At 35.6% G+C, this 23,052-nt stretch overlaps 2 protein-coding genes across 2 annotated transcripts; one reads left to right on the forward strand and one right to left on the reverse strand.

The window, feature by feature from the left end:
* Nucleotides 1-16,418: 16,418 nt before the first annotated feature.
* On the forward strand, nucleotides 16,419-18,026 carry RHO25_011596 (uncharacterized protein; the record flags this gene model as incomplete). The annotated part of the gene is made up of 4 exons (XM_023603019.1): nucleotides 16,419-16,924; nucleotides 16,984-17,209; nucleotides 17,275-17,502; nucleotides 17,559-18,026. 4 exons carry the CDS (start codon nucleotides 16,419-16,421, stop codon nucleotides 18,024-18,026), a joined length of 1,428 nt encoding a protein of 475 aa, XP_023454863.1.
* Nucleotides 18,027-18,262: 236 nt separating this feature from the next.
* Nucleotides 18,263-22,190, reverse strand: RHO25_011597 (uncharacterized protein; the record flags this gene model as incomplete). Its single annotated transcript, XM_023603020.2, has 2 exons — nucleotides 18,263-21,163; nucleotides 21,243-22,190. 2 exons carry the CDS (start codon nucleotides 22,188-22,190, stop codon nucleotides 18,263-18,265), a joined length of 3,849 nt encoding a protein of 1,282 aa, XP_023454429.1.
* Nucleotides 22,191-23,052: the final 862 nt, after the last annotated feature.

A 23,052-nucleotide genomic window follows, 5' to 3' on the forward strand; every position in this document is an offset into this window, starting at 1 on the left:
TCTAGCTTCTTTCTCTTAGCTCTTAGAGGTTAATATAGAGAGTTATCCTAAGAGAGATATAGTTAGAGCTATATATCTCTTCTAGAAGAGCTTTATATTTTTAGATTAGGTTTTAGAGGGAGAGGCTAATAAAGGCTAGGTCTAATATTTAGTAGCTAGCTATATATCTTTTCTATATAATTATCTCTAGCTCTAGAGCTAGCTATAGTTAGGCCTCTATAATTGTTTTAATAAGCTTATCTACTATAGTATATTAGGTTTAGGTTATATTTTCTCTCTATTTTAAGTAGTAGAGGTTAAAGTCTCCTACTACTATATAGCTTGCTTTTATATTCTCTAGAGTTTATAATAGTACTTTTTAGAGTATAGAGATAGTCCCTTCTTATCTATAGCTTATTAGCTCTAAGAGATTATAGTAGTTATAGATAGAGATAGTTCCTATAGGTATCTAGACTTAGATAGTTACTAAGTTACCTATATTATAGAAGAGTAGTTTCTAGCTATTAGTTCTAATTTTATCTAATATAAGTATTACTACTTTTAGGTTCTACTAGAGTAGGAGGACTATAGAGTATCCTTTCTTAGCTTTAGTTCTACTATTTATAGTATTAAGCTATAGTTCTTATAGTACTATTACTATAGCTTCTTCTATAGCTTAGCTATCTAGTAGTAGGGTTTAGGTAGTATTTAACCTATTAATATTATATTAGTAGATTATTAGAGTTTAGCTACTTATAGGATTTATAGAATTCTTAGAAAAGGAGCTTAATTAGGTTAATATCTATATCTTCCTAGAGGGTACTTATTACCTTTTAAGTATCCTTATTCTTCTATATAGGAGAGAAGTAGAGCTTACTTACTTGCCTCCTACTAGCTTTTACTATTACTATAGTGCCTAGGAGCCTACCTTTATATCTAATATCTCTCTATAGAAGCTTAGCTAGTAGAGCTTTCCTCTTAAGGATTATAGATTCTATAGTACTATTTCCTTATATTAGGCCTAAGGCTACCTTCTATTGCTTTTTAAACTACTCTAAGAATACTCTTACTTTAGCTTTTATAGTAGCTTTATAGCTATATTAGAGGGAGTATACCTTATAGTCTCTCTTATAGTTATAGTATTTAATTTTCTTCTCCTTATAGCTATCTATTCTATACTTCTCTATATAGTTTCTATATATTTCTTCTATAGCTTTATAGTAGGTAGTAATATACCTAAAGCTATTATACTTAAGACATTATATAATCCTCTACTATAGGTAGTATAGTTCTACTATATACTATATTAACCTAATAGTAATACCTCTTCTATATATTTCTCTTATAGTCTATCTATTCTATACTACTATTACTACTAATAAGAAGTTAGTTTCTTCTCTTACTTTCTAGTTCTTAAGCTAAAAGGCCTTTCTAATTTTAAGCCTATCTAGGAACTAGGTAAAGTTATCTTAGTCGAGCTAGATCTAGCTATTTATATCCTCTAGCTTCTAGGATATCCTAATACTATATATAATTACCTAGGTACTTAGTATCTCTATCTAGGCTTCTAGGTATATAGCTTTAAGCTAAGATTAGTCCTTCTCTAGTCTACTTTTCTCTCCTTCTCTATAGAGAATAACTTTAAGGTCTCTACTTAGGAGCTTTTATATAGCTTTAAACTATTATACTCCTAGTTTCCTTCTAAGCTCTTTATAGCTTATCTTCTTTACTATCTCTCTTTCTTTTTAGTTTCCTATCCTTACTAAAATAGTTATAGATATCTAAAGCTAGAGCCTTAGTATTATATATCTAATTTAGGCTATCTAGGCCTATATTTTAGAGATAGTAGTATTAGGTATTAGGCGGCTCTAGAGAGTATTCTAGATAGCTTAAAGAGTCTAGGACTCTTCCTAGTAGAGGGCGAGGTAGAGGAGGGCCTATTAGGCCTATTAGAGAAAAAGAAGAGTTAGAAAGGAAGAAAGAGTTATCTAGATATCGAGGTAACTCTAGATCTATTCTTTAAGTATTTTTAGGTTCTTTTAGATTATTAGTTTTAGAGTATTAGTATTAGTAGTTGTTTTCTAGCCTTACTAGCTAGAGAGAGGTAGTTATAAGTAGGTTTAGGCTACCTAGGAGTTAGAGTCGCAAATTCCTTCTCCTAGGCTCCTTTCTCTATTTATAGCGTCGTAGTATTAGTCGAGAGGAGTTATTACGTATTAGGAGACCTCGAGGCCTCCCGCCGTCGTCGTCGTCGCCTACTAGGGCGCGTTTATATTTTTAAGTCTTATAATACTCTAATACTTTACGCGCGCTTTAGCTACTTTAGTAATAAATACTCTATCTCTACTATTTCTAATAACCTAATATAGAACTTAGCTACTAACGCTTAATCTAGTATAGTAAAGGTACGAATAGTATATTTCCCGGAACGGTCTTATAGTATAGTATCTTATAGTATAGACTTTCGTAGTAGGTATATACTTAGATATTTACTTATACGTTAGAGCTATTATAGTTAGAAGAGGATAGTAGAGTATAAGGATACTATTAGATACATATATATAGATTAATATAGGCTCGGAAAGTTAATATAGTTCGAGGAATATAAAGTTATAATATATAGCCTATAATTATAGTCTCTCCTATATCTAAAATAGGTTCGCTTATATATAGTAACGAAATAGTATATATATATCTACTTATATAGGTAACTCTTTATATCTTATAGTCTACGATCCTATTTATCTACTTATATTATATAAGATATTATATATCGATAATATTACTATTCTTATCTAGGCTATATATAGTATAATATATTCGCTTATTCTTATTACTTTAATACTTAGATTCCCTACGCTAATTATTAGTAGAGAACTCTAGTAAAGGTTTATATAGAAGTTAGTACTTTATTACGATCTTAACGACCTTAAGCTTAAAATTCTCTATATTATTTTTAGTAATCTTAACGAATTCTTAATTTATACCTTTACTAGAGAATCTAGACGGCCGACTCTATAATATTATTTTGTCTATAACTTCTAATATAACTTACTTACTAGACTTACTCTTAATATTCTTTAGTAAGGAGCTAGAAATATATTACGCTAATATAATAATTCTAAAGTAGGTCTTATAGATAGACTAAAGATAAAATATATCGTACTAGTATAGAAGCTACGAGAATAAAATTAATTATTCTTTAGGTACTAAAGAATATAGCTTTCTTATTTTATATAACGAGTTCTAAGCTAATTCCTAGTAGGAGTTATCTATATCTCTATTACTTAAAGAATAGCTATATTACTATATAGTTAAGGATAAGGCTATTATAAGCTATATAAGTAGCAAGAGATATATATTATACTTATATACTCTTAATAGTTTATATAAGTAGAATCGTAGTATAGTAACTAGCTTCTTTCTTAAACGCCGGTTTTAACGCTACTATCTTTAAGGTAATATACTATAATCGATTAGCCTATAACTAATATTAGCTCTTAGCGACTTATATAGACGAGGCTATACTACTATATATAAGAAGAAGTTAAAGCTCTTTAATCTTATTACGAGCGATAGACTATTATATAGTTAAGATAGAGAGAGCTAAGATAGAGTAATATAGGAATCTAGAATACGTTAATTACTTATAGTAGGTATATATTTAGTACCTATATCTAAAGATTATTATATTTATATTCTATATACTTTTGCTATATAGTTTCGTAGATAATCTACGTACTCGAGCTATTAGTCGTTATACTTTAAATAGAGGTACCTAATATACTATTTTAGATTATAATACTATAGATACTTTCGGAGTAAGTACCTCTTAAGCTCGCTCTAGTTCTAGAATTATTTAGTATATTTCTCGAGGCGTAGTATCTAGTTCTCTATATAAAAGATATATTAAGTAGATAAGTAATATATTAGGAACGGATCTAGTACGAGCTCTTTCTTTCTATATATTCTCGTATACTCTTCTTTATTAAAAGTAATAGTATAAGCTACTCTCTTCCTATAGACTTTATATTCTATTACTTTCTACTTCTTATAAAGAGCGGCTATAGCCTTTATTACTTCTACGCGATACTCTTAGTTGCTAATATACTTAGATAGTATAAAGGCGAGTAACGTAGTAAGAACTCGCTAACGTTTACTACTAAGAGAGCTAATTACTTAAATAGACGTCGTTTATTCTAAGATCTAAGTCCTACCTTTTAGCTAATATAGAATTTTATCGATCGGCTACTCTTTTTAGTACCTAGTCTATACTTACTTTAATATAGCCTTATATACCTCTCTTTTTCTCTATAGGTACTCGTACTATATACGCTAGTATACTATATATTCTCGCGTATCTCTCGATTATATAATTATTATATAATAAGTATATACTTCTTTAGCTAGACGATTATATATCCTTTATATAAGAACGACCTTAGGATACTTCTTAATCTATAATAATTATAGATTATTAAGAGACTAAGGTCGGTCCGAGTTAATAGAGCGACTTATTCTACTTATAGCTCGAATAATCGTAGTCTAAGGCTCGAGCCTACGATAGGCCGCCTACGTATCTTATATAATATATTACGAAAGGTAGTTATACTAGAAGATAGTAGGTAAGGAGTACTATAAGATAAGGTTACGTTATAAGTCGCTAATATAGCCTAGAATATATTAGTAATATTAGTAATAGATATAGAACTTATTAAAGAATACGAACTACTACTATTTAAAGCCTCGCTATATTCTCTATAGAAGTAATATAGCTTTATAAGTATCTTAAAGTTCGTAATAGTACCGAGCTACTATAACCTCTCGCGAAGCTAATTCTCTATTACTATATCGTTAGAAATATATAGGCTATAGATAGTCTACTCTATTCTCCGAAATAGTAGAAGCTCGACTTTCGACTACTTAATAGAAATATAGAGCTCGCGCTTATCTAGCGGGATACGTAGTTCGAATAGCTTAGTAGAGCTTAGATTAGGTATAGTAAAAGTATTATTAGCGAATAGTAGACCGAGAAGTATCGTCTAAGAATAGAGAAGGAAATAGAATTTAGAAGGAATATTAGAAATAGAGAATATATTCCTAATAGAAGCGTTAGTAAGATAGCTTCGTAGTAGCGGAGTATAGTAGTAGTACTTATACGTCTTTACTACCGAGGTAGCGTTTTATATACTCGAAAGTAAAGTCGATTATAAGCCTTAGCTAATTACTTCTATTATAGTTAGAGAGTAGTATAATTTTTAAGTCTTTATATTATAGTTAGTAGAGAGTACTAGGACGATTTCCTATAATACTAGTAAGCTAGATTATTAGCGCTAGCTACGCCCGAAGGTACTCGTACTATAACTCTATATCTAGAGATTCCTAGAGCGTTTTAAGTAGCTCGAACTTATCCTCTACTTATATAATAGACTTATCCTTCTTTATAGTAGATAGCTTAAACTCTTACGCTAGGTTCTACCGGGCCTAGAGTATAATTAGTAGTAGCAATTATACTATATACTAGTAATACGTCTCGTAATATACTTACTCTATATATTTCGACTTAGATAGTAGAGTCTACGCTATAATAGCTAGTCTCTAACTAGTAGACTAGTATTAGCGTATTCTAGTAGGTCTAGAGAGTTCGTACTTTCCGTATTCGGCCGCTCCGCTCGCGTAATATCTAGTAAAAGAAGTTATATAAATCCTTAATATAGAAAGTATATAATATATTAGTAGGCTTCTTACTATATATATTATAATAGCTTATTATTACTTTAGCCTATATACTAGCTTTAATAGAGTACGCGCGCCTTTTATCTATTCTATAGCTTCTTTAGTAGTAATTATAGCTCTCTACTCTTCGGTATATATATCTTCTTTATCTAGCCTAAGTTATAGTAGTCCTCTACTTTATAGAGCTCGGTTATTATACTCGTTAGAGGAGGCGTTATACTAGAATAATAGTCGTCTATTACGATATACTTATACTCGGTAGAGAGGTTATTAAAGATATAATCGACTATATCTAATAATTAGGTCTCTACTCTAGTAGTATAGATAAAGTATATTATAGAGAATAGATCGAGACCGAGATAGACGTATATTTCTACTACTAGAATAGAGCGGTAGTTATTTTAAATATTATAACTCCTATAGGTTATAGTACTCGGAGAAGCGCTATACTACTACGAGCGTAGTAGTACGCTACTAGTATAAAACGAAATAGTATATATTATTATATAAAGGTATATATAGTATAGGCGCGTACGTACGTATAAAGCGTACTATAACGTAGAAAGGCTACGAAGCTAGAACGAAAGTAGAAGAGCGATCTAGCCGAAATACGCTCTAATTTATATATATTTATATAGGTAATCGAGTATATTTTTGCCGTTATTACGTTATATTCTATAAGGTTTACTTCTTTAAGTAGAATAACTTCTATCTAGATATTATTACTTCTTAATATAGTTAGTTCCTTTTAGACTATATTCTTCTATATATATTTCTATTTAGAATCCTAAATTATCTCCTTATAGAACTTTAGAATAGATATCTCTTATCTCTATATAGAGACTTAAGGAGCAATTACTATAAATATAGACTTCTAAACCTCTAATAGAGCTTCCTAAATCTACTTCTATTCTTAGCTTTAGACTTAGCTAAGAAATACTTTATAATACTTAGTATTAGGCTCCTTCTTCTATTTATATTCTCTCTATCTCTTCTAAAGTACTTATCTTATTACTATACTATAAGCTTTTAGCTCTAGGCCTAGTTCTTTATCTAAAATAGATCTTCTTCTCTTTTAGCTATAAGTTTAGTTTTAGTTCCTCTTCTAATTCTTATATTCTTATAGATCCTACTATATAATATTTAATTCTTTTACTTTTAAATATAGTCTTCTACTAGTACTAGGACTAGCTTATCTATTAACTTCCTAGCTTAACTTAGGTAGTTTAGTAGTTCTACTTTTCTTCTACTAGAGTTATAGTTCTCTAGAGTTTTCTTCTTTTAGATCCTTTATTTTCTAGTACTTCTTTTTATTCTTTAGTAGAGATAGTAACTATATAAAAAGTATTTAGCTAGGACCTATAGGTTTAGTTACTATAGCTATAAATATAGTAGCTATAGAAAGTATAACTACTATTAGCTTCTTTAGAGGTCTACTAACTAGGTTTCTAATAGATATACTACTTACTTAATTAAGCTTAAGAATATTTAGCTCTATATCTCCTTCTTTCTTATACTTAAACTAAGTAGTAGTATTATAGGCTTTAATAGCTCTTATATTAGGCTCCTAGAAGAGCTATATTTTAGTAGTATTAGGAATATATCTAATAAATATAGTATCTTTACTTCTATTTATTAGTTTATCTAATCTTATCTCTACTAGCTAGAACTTAGGATCTATATAGACTACTACTTTATAACTCTAAACTCTAAAGTATAATACTAAGAGTTAAATACTTAAAAAGGCTTCCTTAGGTAATACTTTAAATCTATTAATTTCTAGGCTATTAGAAAGAGAATTTCTAATAATTATATAGACTATTAAAGCTTCTAGCTAGAATTTAATAGATATATAAATATCTTCTAGTATTACTCTTATATAGTCTCTAGAGGTTTAGATTAACTTCTTAACTACTCTATTCTAGATAGAGTTATATACTTTAGTTATATAGAAGAAAATTCTATATTTCTTCTTCTACTACTTTAGTATAATAAGAAGCTATCTTACTCTATTACTCCTTATAATCTAGAGAGGATTTCCTAATTATAGCTTAGCTTTTACTTTCTAGTCTCTAAGAATACTTAGTATATCTTCTCTAGACTTTATTAGAAAAGTCTATTTCTTTCTTAAGAAGTTATTAATAATCTTAAGCTACTATTTATATTCTAATCTTAAGATAGGTAAAGAACTATAGATATTAATAGAAACTAGAGATAACTTTTAGAGTTTCCTTTTAGTTTCTTTCTCTTTATATTTCTTTATTTTTACTAAGGAATATACTCTATAAAGTTAGTATTTCTTTAGAATAAGAATCTAAGCTTTTAAGTTAAATACTTTATATAGATTTCTAAGAAAACTCTCTTTAAAATATATAAGTCTTCTATACTAAAGCTTCTACTATTCTTAGAACTTTTCTTAAGCTTTAAAAGTATAAGCTTTATTCTCTTATTTTTAATTAAAGTATAATATTATAAGCTTCTATAATATATTATTAATCTCCTTAATAAATAGTATTTCTCCTAATAGTTTTATCTAAATAACTAGTTTCCTAGATAATAAAATAAATATAAATTTTAGTAGTTAAATACTATACTACTAGCTAAATTAGCTCTAAGAAATAAGATTTACTTCTAGACTAGATATAAAGAGAATATTCTTAAGAATAATCTATTTTCCTTTTTTCTTATTTATTACTATATTTCCTATATATATAGCTATTAGATAGCTACCTCTAACTTTAATTTACTTTTTCTTCTAAAGAGATTTTAGTTCTCTAAAAAGTAATTCTTAGTTAGTTATATATAATAAAGTATAGGAGTTAAGTAGCTATTTTAATAGTATATACTTACTTTTTACTTCTATAGTTAAGTATATAACTTTATTAATATTATTATCCTCTAATAGAGATTAAGATACTTTAGATACTATAGAAGGTTCTATATCTTCTTAGATAGTATATATCTTCTTAGAAAACTTTCTTAAAGTTTATCTTTTCTTAAGAAATTAGACTTTTAAGTTAAGTTTCTTTACTATTTCTTTTAATACTTCTCTATCTAGTAAAGATCTTCTTCTAAATATACTCTTTCTAAGTAGTATTCTTCTTTTCTTTACTCTATTAGTCTATTTTAAGTTAATAGTTCTCTTAGCTTTATTAAAGTATAGATACTTAGTAATACTTCTAAAATACTTCTTCTTATAGAAGTAGTATTTTAGCTTTATACTTTAGATCTCTCTAATTTTAGTAAATATTACTATTTCTTATAACTAGTATCTATACTATATTAACTCCTCTACTTTAAGAAGTTAGAGGATTTCTTTAGAGTCTAAGTTCTTCTAAGCTTAGATAGTCTACTTTATACTTTTATACTTAGCTAGAAGTATAAAGAGTAGATACTTAATCCTTATATTAGAAGTCTTATAGTATAACTCCTTCTAGTTAATCTCTATAATCCTCCTTCTAAAGTTACTAAAATAGACTTATAATTTTCTAATTATATTTTCTAGTTCTATTTTAAAAGTTATAAACTTTTAAATAATAGCTATTATATATACTTACTAGACTTTACTATATTTCTTATATAGCTTTATTTAGATATTATATACTCTTATTTTATCTATTACTTTATTTTAGTTATTTATACTAATACTTTCTATTAGAATATAGATTACTTTTATATTATCCTTCTACTATTTTAAGCTAAACTCTAAAAAGATAGTAACTTTCTCTTTACTTAATAAAGCTTTAGATAACTTAGCTAGAGTAGATACTAATAATCTCTTTAAGTCTAAGATTATTTAGAAGATTTCTTTTCTTCTAAGTATATTTTCCTATAGCTTAAACTATAGTCTCTAGTTCTCTCTTATTAGAATTAGTATTCTCCTTCTATCTAATTTACTTATTAAATCTATTTCTATAAAATTAAATAAATAAATCTAAACTCTAGAAATATAAGCTTTTTTAATCTAATTAGTAGCTTCTAGATTTCCGCTTTCTCTAGTTACTAAGACTCTTCTCTTTTAGCTAAAGTATCTAAGGACTCTTCTCTTTTAGAGAAGTTAGTTAGGTTCTTAAGTAGAGAACCTCTAAAAGATCTATTTTCTTAGAAAAGTACTACTAGCTAGTTCTAAGATATTAGTAGTACTTAGTACTTAGGCCTAGTCTTATCTACTTAGATACTAGAATCTAAAGCTAATTCTTTCCTTTTTATACTTCTTTAGTATATTTCTCTTTTAAAGTAGAGTATACTTTACTAGACTTTTCTCTATCTTACTTACTTTTTAGAGACTTCTAGCTTATAACTAGAATCTTCTAAAGCTTCTAGGTAGTATAGATAGGATATATTTCTAGTTTTTCTTATACTCTTTTCCTACTTCTTTATCTAATTAATACTATAGGTTCTATAAGAGGTAATACGTATTACTTTAAAGATAAGAAAGCTAACTCTTACTACTTAGAGCCTTTCTATAAACTCGAGCTTATAACCTATTAAACTATATTCTTATAGATACTCGTCGGATAAGTATAATATAGTAGAAGTAGAGATAATAAGTAGGAACTAACCGAGTTAATTATATTAGTTAGTTATAGATTATATTTTACTTCTAAGATAGATATTAGCTAAGTTATATAACCTAGTATTATATAATCTATATTACCTAATCCTAATCTCTAAAGTATCTCTTAGAATATCTAACTAGACTATACTTTCTAATAAGAAGTAGAGATATCTAGATAACTTAAACTAGAGAAAAGATTATAGTATTTAGCTTATACTATAAGAGCTATATAGAAATAATAATAAGAAAGAAAGAGAATAGATAACTTAGAGTTATTTAAAGCTAGATAGTATACTTTATATTAAAGAAAAAGATATCTACTATTAAGCTATTAGTATCTAGAATCTATAAGAAGTATAGTCTTAGCTTTTAGAGATATAAGTAAAGTAAGAGCCTTTACTATAATAGAGAATAAAACTAAGGAAAGTAACTAGCTATTAAGAGATAGATTATTAGAGAGAGTATTATAATATAAGATTCTAAAGATACTATATTTCTCTATCTAATAGTTAGACTTTAGATAAGTAGTACTTTAGGCTTTAAGAATTCTTAGTAGAAAGTATTTCTTTATAGACTTATAGTAGATAGAAACCTAAGCTTCTCTAACTACTTATTATAAAGAGTTTTACTTTACTTTATTCCGCTATACTTAAATAAGTTAGACCTCTAAATTTAATAGTACTAAATTAACTACTACTAGCTTATTTACTATAACTAGTAATATTATCTATTAGAGCTTAACTAAAAGTAAACGCGTAATACGCTTAGTTCTTATATTAGAGATATATACTATTAGCTATAGTATTAATATAGTATTTAGTATTAAATATAGGGGTCTAACCTATCTAGGTATAGCGGAATAAGGCAAAGTAAAACCCTCCGATATAAGTAGTTAGAGAGGCTTAGGTTACTATCTACTATAAGCTTATAAAGAAATACCCTCTACTAAGAATTCCTAAAGCCTAAGGCACTACTTGCCCGAAGTCTAACTATTAGATAGAGAGATATAGTATCTATAGAATCTTAAATCGTAATACTCCCTCTAATAGCCTATCTCTTAATAGCTAGTTACCTTTCCTTAGTCTTATTCTCTATTATAGCAAAGGCTCTTACCTTACCTATATCTCTAAAAGCTAAGACTATACTTCTTATAGGTTCTAGATACTAATAGCTTAATAGCAAGTATCCCTTCCCTTAATATAGAGTATACTACCTAGCTTTAAATAACTCTAAGTTATCTATCCTCTTTCTTTTTTATTATTATCTCTATATAGCTCTTATAGTATAAGCTAAATACTCTAATCCTCTCTCTAGTTTAGGTTGCCTAGGTATCTCTACTTCTTTCTCTTCTAGAATAGAAAGGATATTATTAGGTAATAAGTATAGTTAGGTATCTATAGTATCTCTAATAGATAACTAAGATTTAGGTAGGCTACTAAGTAGAACTTAGATTCTATTCTTAGGTTTAACTACCTCTACTATTACTAGCTAGGCCTCCCTTATCTTCTTCCTAAGTAATAGTAAGCTAGACTATACTTATAATATACTCTATAAACTTATTATTTAAAAGGTAAAGTACTACTATACTAGTTTCCTTCCTAATACTTTATTATCCTTATACTTCTTTTTTAGCTCTTACTAGATAGCCTTTACTATCTCTTTCTCTAATACTACCTCTTTATCCTCTTTACTAATATAAAGCTAAATCTAGTAGATTGCTTTATAGTTTGCCTTATTAGTTATTAGGGCAGACGTTAAGGTCTTAATAGTTAAGTATAGGTCTTTTTCTTTAAGGAATATAGCTATCTTTCTAAACTATTATTCTAAGTTCTCTTTAGAGAGTACTAGATATAGTCTCTTTACTAAAGTACTATTTATCTTATTTTATTCCTATTAAGCTTATCTTCTAAAGAGTTAACTTTAGGTATATTTATTACTAAGTTCTTCTAACTATAGCTAAGAAATAAATTTGTTTTATATAGTAAACTAGGACCTATATATCTTAGTATTTAGTTCTTAGTATATATATATAGATAGAAATTCCTTTATACTAGACTATCTAGTAGGGAATTAACTATACTAAGACTCCTCTCTCTTAGCTAGAGCTTATAGAACTCTATCTTCTAGGTAGCTCTAGAGTAGGTATTATACTCTAGGCCTTATATATAGTATATATATATTAATAGCTAAAGGAGTATACCTCTCTAGTACTCTTTAGTATAGGAACCTCCTAGTACTACTATATTTATAATAAAGGTAGGTTTATAACTCCTCTTAATCTTAAGTATATTAGTTTATCTAACTTAGCCTCTAGAGTCTAATTATCTAATCCTTCTTTAGATTCTAGAAATAGTAAGAGGTTTAGTTAGTCTCTAAAGTATTATTAGCTAATAGTAGGTCTCTCTAGAACCTACCTTATAACTATCCTCTCTAAATATAATATACCTAGTATAAACTAATCCTCTAGCCTTATAAGATCTTCCTTTAAATAGGTAGTAAGTTCTATCTATATAGCTATCTTTAGGAGACTCTTACTAACTTTAGAGAACTCTCTCTCTAATAGCCTAACTACTCTTCTAACTTTGTTCTCTTCTACTTTCTAGTAGTAGGGAAATGCTAGACTAACTCCTAGTATTATTAGACTATAACTTTTATTTACTAAGTATCTAGCCTAGGTACCTTATAGAGTTTATTCTCTATCTTTATATAGCTATATAGTATATCCTTCTACTTAGAACTAATATATATTAGATATCCTATCTACCTATATATACTATTCTTTCTACTATCTAGTTTATACCTATAAGACTACTCCTCTTACTTCTAACTCTTTTATAGCTTTAGATCCTACTATTGCCTTTAAGTCTCTTACTAGAGTACCTTAACTTCTACCGGGAGTACTTGCTATTATATCCTCTAGCTTCTAGCTTTCTAGCTACGATATAAACCTAGGCTTATAACCTATTAAATTTAGAGGTCTAACCTATCTAGGTATAGTAGAATAAGGCAAAGTAAAACCCTCCGAAGTAAGTAGTTAGAGAGGCTTAGGTTTCTATCTACTATAAGCCTATAAAGAAATACTCTCTACTAAGAATTCCTAAAGCCTAAGGTACTACTTACCTAAAGCCTAACTATTAGATAGAGAGATATAGTATCTATAGAATCTTAAATCGTAATAACTACTATATAATATTATAAAGTCGTAGGTATTTAGAGATATAGTTATAGTAGTACTAAGCTAAATAGTATTCTATAGAACTAGCGCTTATAATATAAATATCTATAAATACTTCTTATAGAATTCTTAGCTCTACTTATAAACTAGATAAAGCTTATTAATAGTAAAGTATCTAATATATAGAGTAATATCGTTTAGTAATTCTTAGAACTTCTTACTTATAGCTTACTTAAAGCTAAGAATAATCTAATAGACTTTACTTTACTAAATATACTTATAGATACCTAGTATTATAACTATAAGAATAGGTATATAGATAGAGAAACGAGTAGTCGTATAAGGTATCTAAGAGAGGTATAGAGGCGCAAAAGACTAAATACTAGAAACGAGAGCGCTAAGTGCTAAGAAGTAAATAGATACTTTAGATATTAAGTAAACGAGTTACGTTTCGTAATACCTAGCTTATTATAGATCGTCTTAGCTATTAATAATACTATATTAACGAGCTTCTTCTTCTTTATTATATACTTAATATTCTATAACTATTCTTTACTAATATAGTTAAGTAGAATAATTTAGATAATAATATAGCTAGTAAGGAATATATAGTCTTAATATAATAAGCTCTTATCTATACTAGTAGCTATAATTATAACGATATTCTTCTTTATAAAAATTAAAGTAAATAGTATATCGATTTATATTTATATTAGCTTATAGCTTTAGCTAGAGTAGAATATATTAAGAACTAACTCTAGTTTCTTTAAGATAATATTCTTCTAAATATAGAGTAAGTATCTACTTTAATATATATTATAAATAAGTATTTATACTTCTTTAAGTACTATCTTTAGGATCTTATTATAGTATTCTTAGAAGTACTACTTCTATATCTAAAGCGAGTTACTTTCTACTAGTAACTCGACGACTAGAATAGTCTATACTATTAAATTTAGGAGTCTAACCTATCTAGATATAGCGGAATAAAGTAAAGTAAAACTCCTTAAAATAAGTAGTTAGAGAAGCTTAGGTTTCTATCTACTATAAGCTTATAAAGAAATACTTTCTACTAAGAATTCCTAAAGTCTAAAGTACTACTTACTTAAAGCCTAACTATTAGATAGAGAGATATAGTATCTATAGAATCTTAAATCGTAATATATACTAGATTAGTACGACTAATAGTAGGCCGATTACCTATATATAGAAAATATATTATATTATTCTTAGAAGTAGTACTACTATTACTACTCTTTCTTAATTTCTTATACTACTTATTCGACTTATTAGATTATTCGCTAGGTATCTTAAAGAGCTTACTAATAATACTATAGAATATTAATAGTACTACTAAATAATAATAATAATACTAAACGATAATAGTACTACTAACTAGATATTAGTATAGTATTATTACTAATTCTAATACTACTAGAATCGAGTTAGCTTTAAGTTACTTTAATATAATAATATATATCTATAGTATATACTAAACTAGAAAACTAATATACTAACCTATTAGATAGATTCTATATACTTTATTAGATTAGAAACGATATTATTACTATCGAGTTATTAGAGTTCTTAAATTTAAGTAGTAGATTCTAGAGATAAATAGTAGTTAAATAGATAAAAGTATATATAAACTAATACTTAGTACTAGTTCTAAATAGGTTACTATAGAGTTCTATAAATAGCTATATATTTATAAGTCGTTTATTACTACTTTAATTAGTATAGCTAGATAAGTTAAAAAAGTAGTTATTAATAGGAATTATATAGAGTTTAGAGTATTCTAGATATATAAAATTAAACTATATTATTAAACTTACTATATATAAGTATATAGCTCCCTACTATATAGTTTTTAGTATTAGGTACTATATATAGTATAAAAGTAGTTAGAAGTTAGAATTAATAGTTTAGAGAGTCTCTAAAAGTTATAGATTATCGCCGAATTAGATTAGGCTCTTTAGAAGAAGAGTATATCGATAGATAAGGAAGGTAGGTAGATAGTAGTAAGATAGAAGGTAAGGTAGAAGGTAGTACGTAACTTCTATGTGTAAACACCGAGGTCAAAGTGGAAGTGACATCGAAGTTCGGAACCGGTGCATCTATCTTCCGAAGGGCCTGAGAAGGAGGCAGCGCCAAGCTCGTGCACTCGTTGAAGGATGCGGTCTTCATCTTTACCACGCTACACTCTGGTGTTCAGTGTCCAACGAGCAAGTCTGCCTTGGAGGTTCCTCCTACATATGCTCTCCAGCCGACACGAGTTTCCGCAATGTGTCAGACTGTACGCATGGCCGAAATCCATCTTACTATTGTGCCACTGCCAACTGGTCACAACCTTGAAGCTCTTCATGCCCAACGGCGGCTGTTCATGTCTTCTCCATTACACGTCGTCATCTGTGCTGGCGCGCCCATCTAGCGCCGGTGCCATTATTGCGTACGCGGAATGTGCAAAGGCCACGCGACTTTCGTCGAATGTCTCGCGGTCCACATCTGGAGTTGAGCTCGTGGCGGTGGGATCGCGTGAAGCTTGGCCTGGCCTTGATACTCCATACGGAGGCACGAGTCGAGAGCAACTGTGCCGTGTCGTTTGCTCCGTGACGCATCCCACAAGGAGTTTGACAATGTTGAATCCGGTGGGGGTGGGATGTCAGAGAGGAGAGGAGGAAAATCCACCCTACTGCCAAGACAGATTCCCCCGACCTCTCCTCTTCTCTACACAGATCTCGACGTACTGTCTCAGGTAGAGGTGAGGAGACAATAACTCAAATCCACAAATGTAGAGGTTCGAGCCCTCAAGCTTGGCCCGATGTCTTTGCCAGCTTGTTGAAGCGGGTAAATGAGTATGCAAAACATGGTAGGTTTGACCAAAACAGACGAAGTATAAGATGGTCATCTTGAGACATGACTACATATCATTGCAGAAGAACAGCACACCTTCACTTCTGATCAAACACCATGCTCATGCTTACATCTTCCGTCCTGGCGGCGCTCCTCAGCGTGCCGGCCAGCGCTCAAAGCAATCTCGGCGGACAAGGCTACGTCGACCTTGCAGTATACGGAGGCGTACCGGACCGCAAAGGAGCTGGAATACTCTATGGACTTCCCAATAACCCAGCTTACTCTCCTCAGAGCGCGCCTGCAAGATCAATTTGGGGTCCGCTGTACCAAGGTGCGGGCATTTCGTGGCTACGTGCCGGAGGAGCACAGATTCCATTCGGCGGCTATGCTGCAGATGTGAAGAGTGGCAATACTACAGGGTTTGACAACCGCTTCGCATCTGCACTGCAAAACTACCGGGATGCCAGAGCCCTCGACCCGAACACTCGATATGTGCTTCTGCCTCACGACATCTGGGGAGCAGACAGCTTTGAGGCATCTACGACCATCTACCCATGTGATAATGGTGATTGCACGGAATGGGGTCGCTTCCTTGACAAACTGATTGCAAGATTGAAGCAGAAGTGAGTGAAATTTCCTGTTCGACTGGTGTAACTGGACGATGTTAATGTGATTGCGGCAGTGGCATGACGACTAATTTGTACATCGATATCTGGAACGAACCTGACGGGTTTGGTTTCTGGCCCCGCTCACAGGACCAGTACCTACAAGCATGGGACTATGCCTACGACCGGTACCGGTCAGCACTTAGTAGTGCAATTCTAGTCGGCCCAGCGACTGCGAGCCAGCCTGCTCTCGACAATGGGTGGTGGACTAACTATGCCAATCACATTAAGGGAAACAACAAGGTAGGTTCTGGAATCATTCTGTCTTGTGTAGTGCCATTGTAGAGTATTGACTCTGCCCTCAACAGATTCCAGACTGGTATAGCGCCCATCAGCTGAATGGCCGCAACTCTGCCAACTGTGGCAACGACCCCGTCAACACTCAGAACCAGCTGAATCAAGTCCTTTCTCGCGCCGGCCTACCAAGTCGTCCATTCCAGCTGAACGAGTACGCCGCTCCAGACGAGCAGACTCCAGCCTACACCGCCTGGTTCATCGAACGATTCGAGAGAACCGGCATCGTTGGTCTCCGAGCAGTAAGCATCCCCTCTACACACTCACAAAAAAAAGGCATACTGACATTTTCTCTCAGAACTGGGGCTCCAAAGTCGGCCTCCACAACGACCTCGCCAAACTTCTCGGTCCTGGCGGCTCCGACAAGAGCTCCAACTTCTACAAGCTCGGCGACTGGCACGTCCTCAACTACTACACCCAAGCCCAAAAAGGCCTCATCACTCGCGCCGGAGCCACCGTCAGCACCTGCTACGATCTCTACGTCACACAAGAACGCAACATTGGCGTGACACACATTCTCGCTGGTACACGCGGTCAGACCGGTTCATATCCTATCACGATCTCGAATGTGAATAACATGCCAGCGTACAACGGTCGCTCGACACTGAGAGCTCTGATCAAGGAGATTCCGTATAACAATGGTGGCCGCGTGGATAATCCGAATGTGGTTTCGAATGGTACCGTGGCTGTGAGGAATAACCAGGTGGTGATCAATCTGAACCAGAATTTGGATTCTGCTTATACCATTGACCTCTTTGCTCAGTAGAGCGCGGTCGGTTCGTAGGAACATAAGTAGTCGTGCTAGCTGGTATACGGAACAATGCAAGGCTCGAGAGGAATGAACAGCACACCAAATGAAGGAAATATGTGAACAGGCATTTCATGATATGATTTATGCAAAGATGATAATGCCAAATACGAAAAGTTCCAAGAACACGTGCCCTCGCCCCGTGCCTCGCCATGGTATCATTCCCTCCCAAAACGCCAATAAACACAATCAACCTACTTCACCCTTCTCCTCCTGTCCCTCAATGCAGCCTCCATTCTCAAAACCATCCCCTTCAACCCAACACCCTTCTCACAATTCGCCTCTAGCCAACCCTCCATCCTCTCCCTCACCTCCTTCAACCCCTTCAGAACCGGCAACTTTCTCCCCTCCTCATGTTCCACATACCGCATAGGATTCAACAACAAACCAAAAACCTCCGCCCAAATCTCCATCTGCCAGTACCTCTTAAAACTCTCTCGAATCTTATAAGTCTTCTGACTGCCACCACCCGCTGCAGCACCAGCACCACCATTCAATGTCTTCTCGACAGTTGTTTCCATATACTTTCCAAACAACAACGAATGAATGATGCCTGCAGCACCGTAATAGTCCACCTGATACGTCCAAGGCCTCGCTTCGCGCATTTCACTACAATCCGCCTCGCTCGTTTTCCAATCAGCGAAGAAGCCGACTTTCTCATCGAAATGCGACATATCGATTCCGCGTCCAAAATCAATGAGACAGATTCCCTTCGAACCCCAACCATGCGCGCCCGAAGGGAAATACGTCGCAGAGAAATCAGTTTCCTGGCCTGGGTCGTCGAATCGTACAAGGACGTTGTCGCCTTTCAAGTCGCCGTGAATCAGGTGTTTGGCGTGAAGGGCTTCCATGGTACGAAGAAGTTCGACGGAGAAGAACATGGCGAGCATTTCATCCATGCCGGTCGTGCCAGAGTTCTGATGCGCGGATTCCATGCGAGCGAGATTCACGAGGTCGAGAAGGGTGCCTTGGTCACGGTATTCTTCGACGAGGAAGCATTCGTCGCGGTATAAGTGCATTTCGTGGGCTTTGATGATAGATTCCGAAGGACGCGAGACGCCCAGTCGACGGTGCGCTGCGCGAAGGATGTAGAACTCCCAGGTGGAAGGGGGCTCCTCCATTTTGATGGCTTCGAGAGGACGGCGGTGGGTGAGCTTCCCGAGGCGGGAAGTGGCAGTAGAAGCGGAGACGTCCACATCATCTTCGTCGTAGTCTTCACGCTCTTCGAGAGAGGCCGCGGCGCTGTTTTCAACCAAGTAGACTGGGGCGAAAGTACCGGCTCCCAGTTCTCGTTTGATAGTGTAGATTCCACCTGCGCCAGGGAAAGCGACCATGGGTGGGATCGATGTTGTCTTCTCTTGAGAGTGGCTCTGGCTCTTCCGCGAAGCCTGAAGCTGCTTGATGTACTTCTTGATCTCCATAGTTTTGCCCGAGTTCGCATCGAGATGCTCGTAATATCCTTCGTACGTGTTGAGAGCAGGCTTCATTTGCGACAAAATGGTCTGTCTCAGGTATGGGTCCATGGGATTGCACTGCAGATCTTTGATGATGGGTCCTTTCTGTACAGCGTCTGAAGAGGTCGGCCCTTCCAGTTTCGCGTCGATCTGTGCCTTCGATGTGCCCTTGCCAAGCGATAATGTGCCCTTTGTGCTCTTCGTTCGAATCGGCTGGAGGACTCTGCGTTTGTCTTCTTCCATGTCAGCCGTCACGTCATCAAAAGGACTGCTAGGTGGTTCATCATCTTCCTCGTCGTCAAACTCTTCAGGCATACCGTTCTTCCTGCTTGGAGTCTTCGCACCAAAGTAGTCCTTCTCTGGCCTTTGAGTAGGTATGCCAATTGATGATTCAGTCTGCTCGACAATCGGTGTCATGAATGGCAGCCTATGATTCGGCACGATGTTCATGTCACGCATCTGCATGACAGGCGGCTCGTAATCTTCAGGAGCGACCGGGACATATCGTGTTTGACGGTTCTCGTCGTGAACAGGCGTGAGTGCCTCGTCTGCCTCTTCGTAGACATCTTGCGTTGTCGTTTGAGCAGAATTCATGCCACTATCGTCTTCTTGGCTCGGAACATGCTTGCCAGTATCAAAATCTGACCAGGCTGACACGTCTGTCCGATCATCGTCGCGATGGGATTCGAGAAGCTCGTTGCGTGTCTCATCACCGTACTCGCTCGCCGGTGCAGAGAGCTTCCCAGTTGCCGTGCTTTCATCGCCAGTCGTGTAATCGTCTTCGTCTTCTTCACTGTCGCTATCACTTTCAGACTCAGACTCTTCTTCCTGAGGCTGTTCCGACTGTGATGGCAGAGGAGCACTGAAGATGCCATAGATCTCATCCATGGCCTCCTTGGTGTTGATGGTCATGGTTGGCTCCGGTGCCACAGACTTTCTTCGTTTCGGCTTCGACTTGGGCGAGTCCATGTTCAACTTGATCGTTTGCGTCTCGTTCTTGATGTGCTTGACTTCCATAACCTTGATCTTACGCGTCCGGTTCGCGCGTTCTTCGCGTCTTGCTTTCTTCGCAGCATCGATTTCTTGCTTGGACGGCGGGGTGTTCTCGTCGTTCTCATCGTTCAGCGCCAAAGTCTTGGTGAATTTAGTCGGCAGATCAGGCGTCTCCTCTCTGGGTTGCTGTTGTGGCTCCAAGTCTGTATCCTCAAATATCTTGAAGCCCTTTTGCTTCGACGTCGGCCTCGACTCTGGTGTTTCTTGCTCAGCATCAGAAAAGATCTTGAAAGGCTTCTCCCTGGCCAAAGGCTTTGCTTCAGCTGGGTGCTCAGCGATGGGCTGTCGCGCTGTTGCTGGTGGGTCCAGCTGTATATCGAACGAGTCATTCTTCGACAGCTTCTGCCGTTTCACATTTTCTTTCACATTGCCATCTCGATCCAGCCACCCACGATGTCTTGCTCTTAGCTCCTCGAAACAGTATTCAACTGCCAGGTTCCCGGCCTCAGGGTACACAGCCTCTAGATTCACAAACACGCACTCCAGCCTACCGGTCTTCTCGTTGAACACGCACTGCTGTTCATGATTACTACTCGATTCAGCGTGCGAGGCGGAAGTGTGTCGTGGCATTTGAACTCGAGATGAAGACTACGAAACACGCGATATTTAGTCCTGCATTCGTAAACATGTGCTGTTTCTTGTGAGGTATGGGTGACACAAAACTTACCTGGTCTTTGAACACCATCATCTTCTGCATTCCTGTGTTCGTCTTCCCTGCCATAAGCTTCTGTCCCGCCATTGGCTTCGCCTCTGTGGTATTCTCTTTTTTGCGGTCCGCAAGTGTGCCAATACTATCCCAGCCCTTCGAGCTGCTCCCCGACGCAGGTCGTGAGTCCTCTCCGCTATCTGTGAAAATGGCCATCTTGGGCTTCTTGCCTGCGCCGGTTCGACTTTGCTGTTGCTGTGTCGCAGGAGACGGCGTCGCTGAGGACGCAAAAGGGTCCGCCTTCGCCGCCAAAGCAGGTCTCGCAGCAGGCAATGCCGGACTAGAAGGCTCCGTCGCGTCTTCCGGACGCGCCTCTTTCCTTCGCTCGAATTCTCCAAATTTGCGCATCAATCGCTCTGAAGGTCGCGCCTCCTTCTCAATGCCCATTTTGTAGATCTCCTCCGCTTGACTCCATCTCCCGGCATTTTCCAGCCATGCTGCAAATTCTTCGTAGTACAACGCCAGTCCCTCGCCGATCCCATGGCGCGCTAGAAACACGAAAGCCTCGCGAGGCGCATCTGAGAAAAGGCGAATGTAGTGGAGCCATATCTTGAGATATCGCACATCGTTTTTGTAATCTTTCGATGATTGGAACGCTTTTGTCGCGCGTTCAAGCAGTGGTAGTAATTGCGATTGCGGTGTCGCCTGTGCGGAGGGGTATGTGTCCAGTGTCCATTTCACGTATCCGTCGTAAACATCGAGTGGATCATCAGCTTCGTCAATCGTCGCGAGTTCTCGTTCGAATTCTGCGCGTTTCTCGGAGTGTTGGTCATTCGGCGACGGGTTTGCTCCAAGCAGTGGTGGTGAGTAGAGCTGTGCCAGCGCTTTGGCAGAACGGCCGCTGGGGAGGGCCTGAATGTTCTCTTTCTGCCCCTCGATCACATTGAAGTCGATGAGGTCGTCCGCCATGGTCGCTGGGCGTGTGCTGTGTGGTTAGTAGTGAGTCGTGAGGGCGTGAAGGTCGTGAAAGTGAGAGCAAGCGTATTGGAAGGGTCGTGTTTACAGTCGTTGCTACCATAAACAATTCACGCCAAGACCGCCACCAGACTTCACCCGCACGCCGCACGTGCGAACTCACTGGAAGACACCACATAATCAAAACATTACTAACAGGCAACACTGCCAACACTGCCAAATCTCGATTTTTCCAGTCACATTCTCCCTCTGTCCTCTCGTGGACGAGGTCGAGTTCCTGTTACTTGTCCCAATGCCCGTGGCCACCTTCATCGAGCTCATACAAGATAGCTTCATTTCAGTAGAATGCGACCCTCTCTACGTCTGCGATTGAAGTAGAAGACTGATGACAGTACGACAACACCAATGATAACTCCAAGGAGATCTGGACGCCCATATCTTGCAGCTGTGTGTCGACCGAACTCGATGGAAGTCGTCACAATTGGATCGTGGCTGTGGGCCGAAGCGGTCGGAGTATGTATCGCGTCTATAGCGATCGCTTCTGTTGGATGTACTCCGCCCGTGGCATCGATTGAGACCGGAATGCCGACAACTTGCGTTTGCCAAGGACGAGGGATTCCAGGATCGATATTGGAGATTCTGGCCCATACCGTCTGGGTGCCTTGAGGTCGCGTACAGATCGTCGAAAACGTTGGTGTGGGGGTCGCGATATTTCCCCTCTCCCAGGCATATTTGAAGCGGATCGTGACCACAAAGCTCGCGGTCGAGGTTGGAGTAGGCAAATCCCCTCTCTGGTCCATCTGGGCGGCGCGTGAGATCGGTGGTCGAGTGTAGGACAACGGCGAGCTTGTGGAAA

Source organism: Cercospora beticola, chromosome 8 (assembly GCF_033473495.1).
Source record: "Cercospora beticola chromosome 8, complete sequence".
Lineage (NCBI taxonomy): Eukaryota > Fungi > Ascomycota > Dothideomycetes > Mycosphaerellales > Mycosphaerellaceae > Cercospora > Cercospora beticola.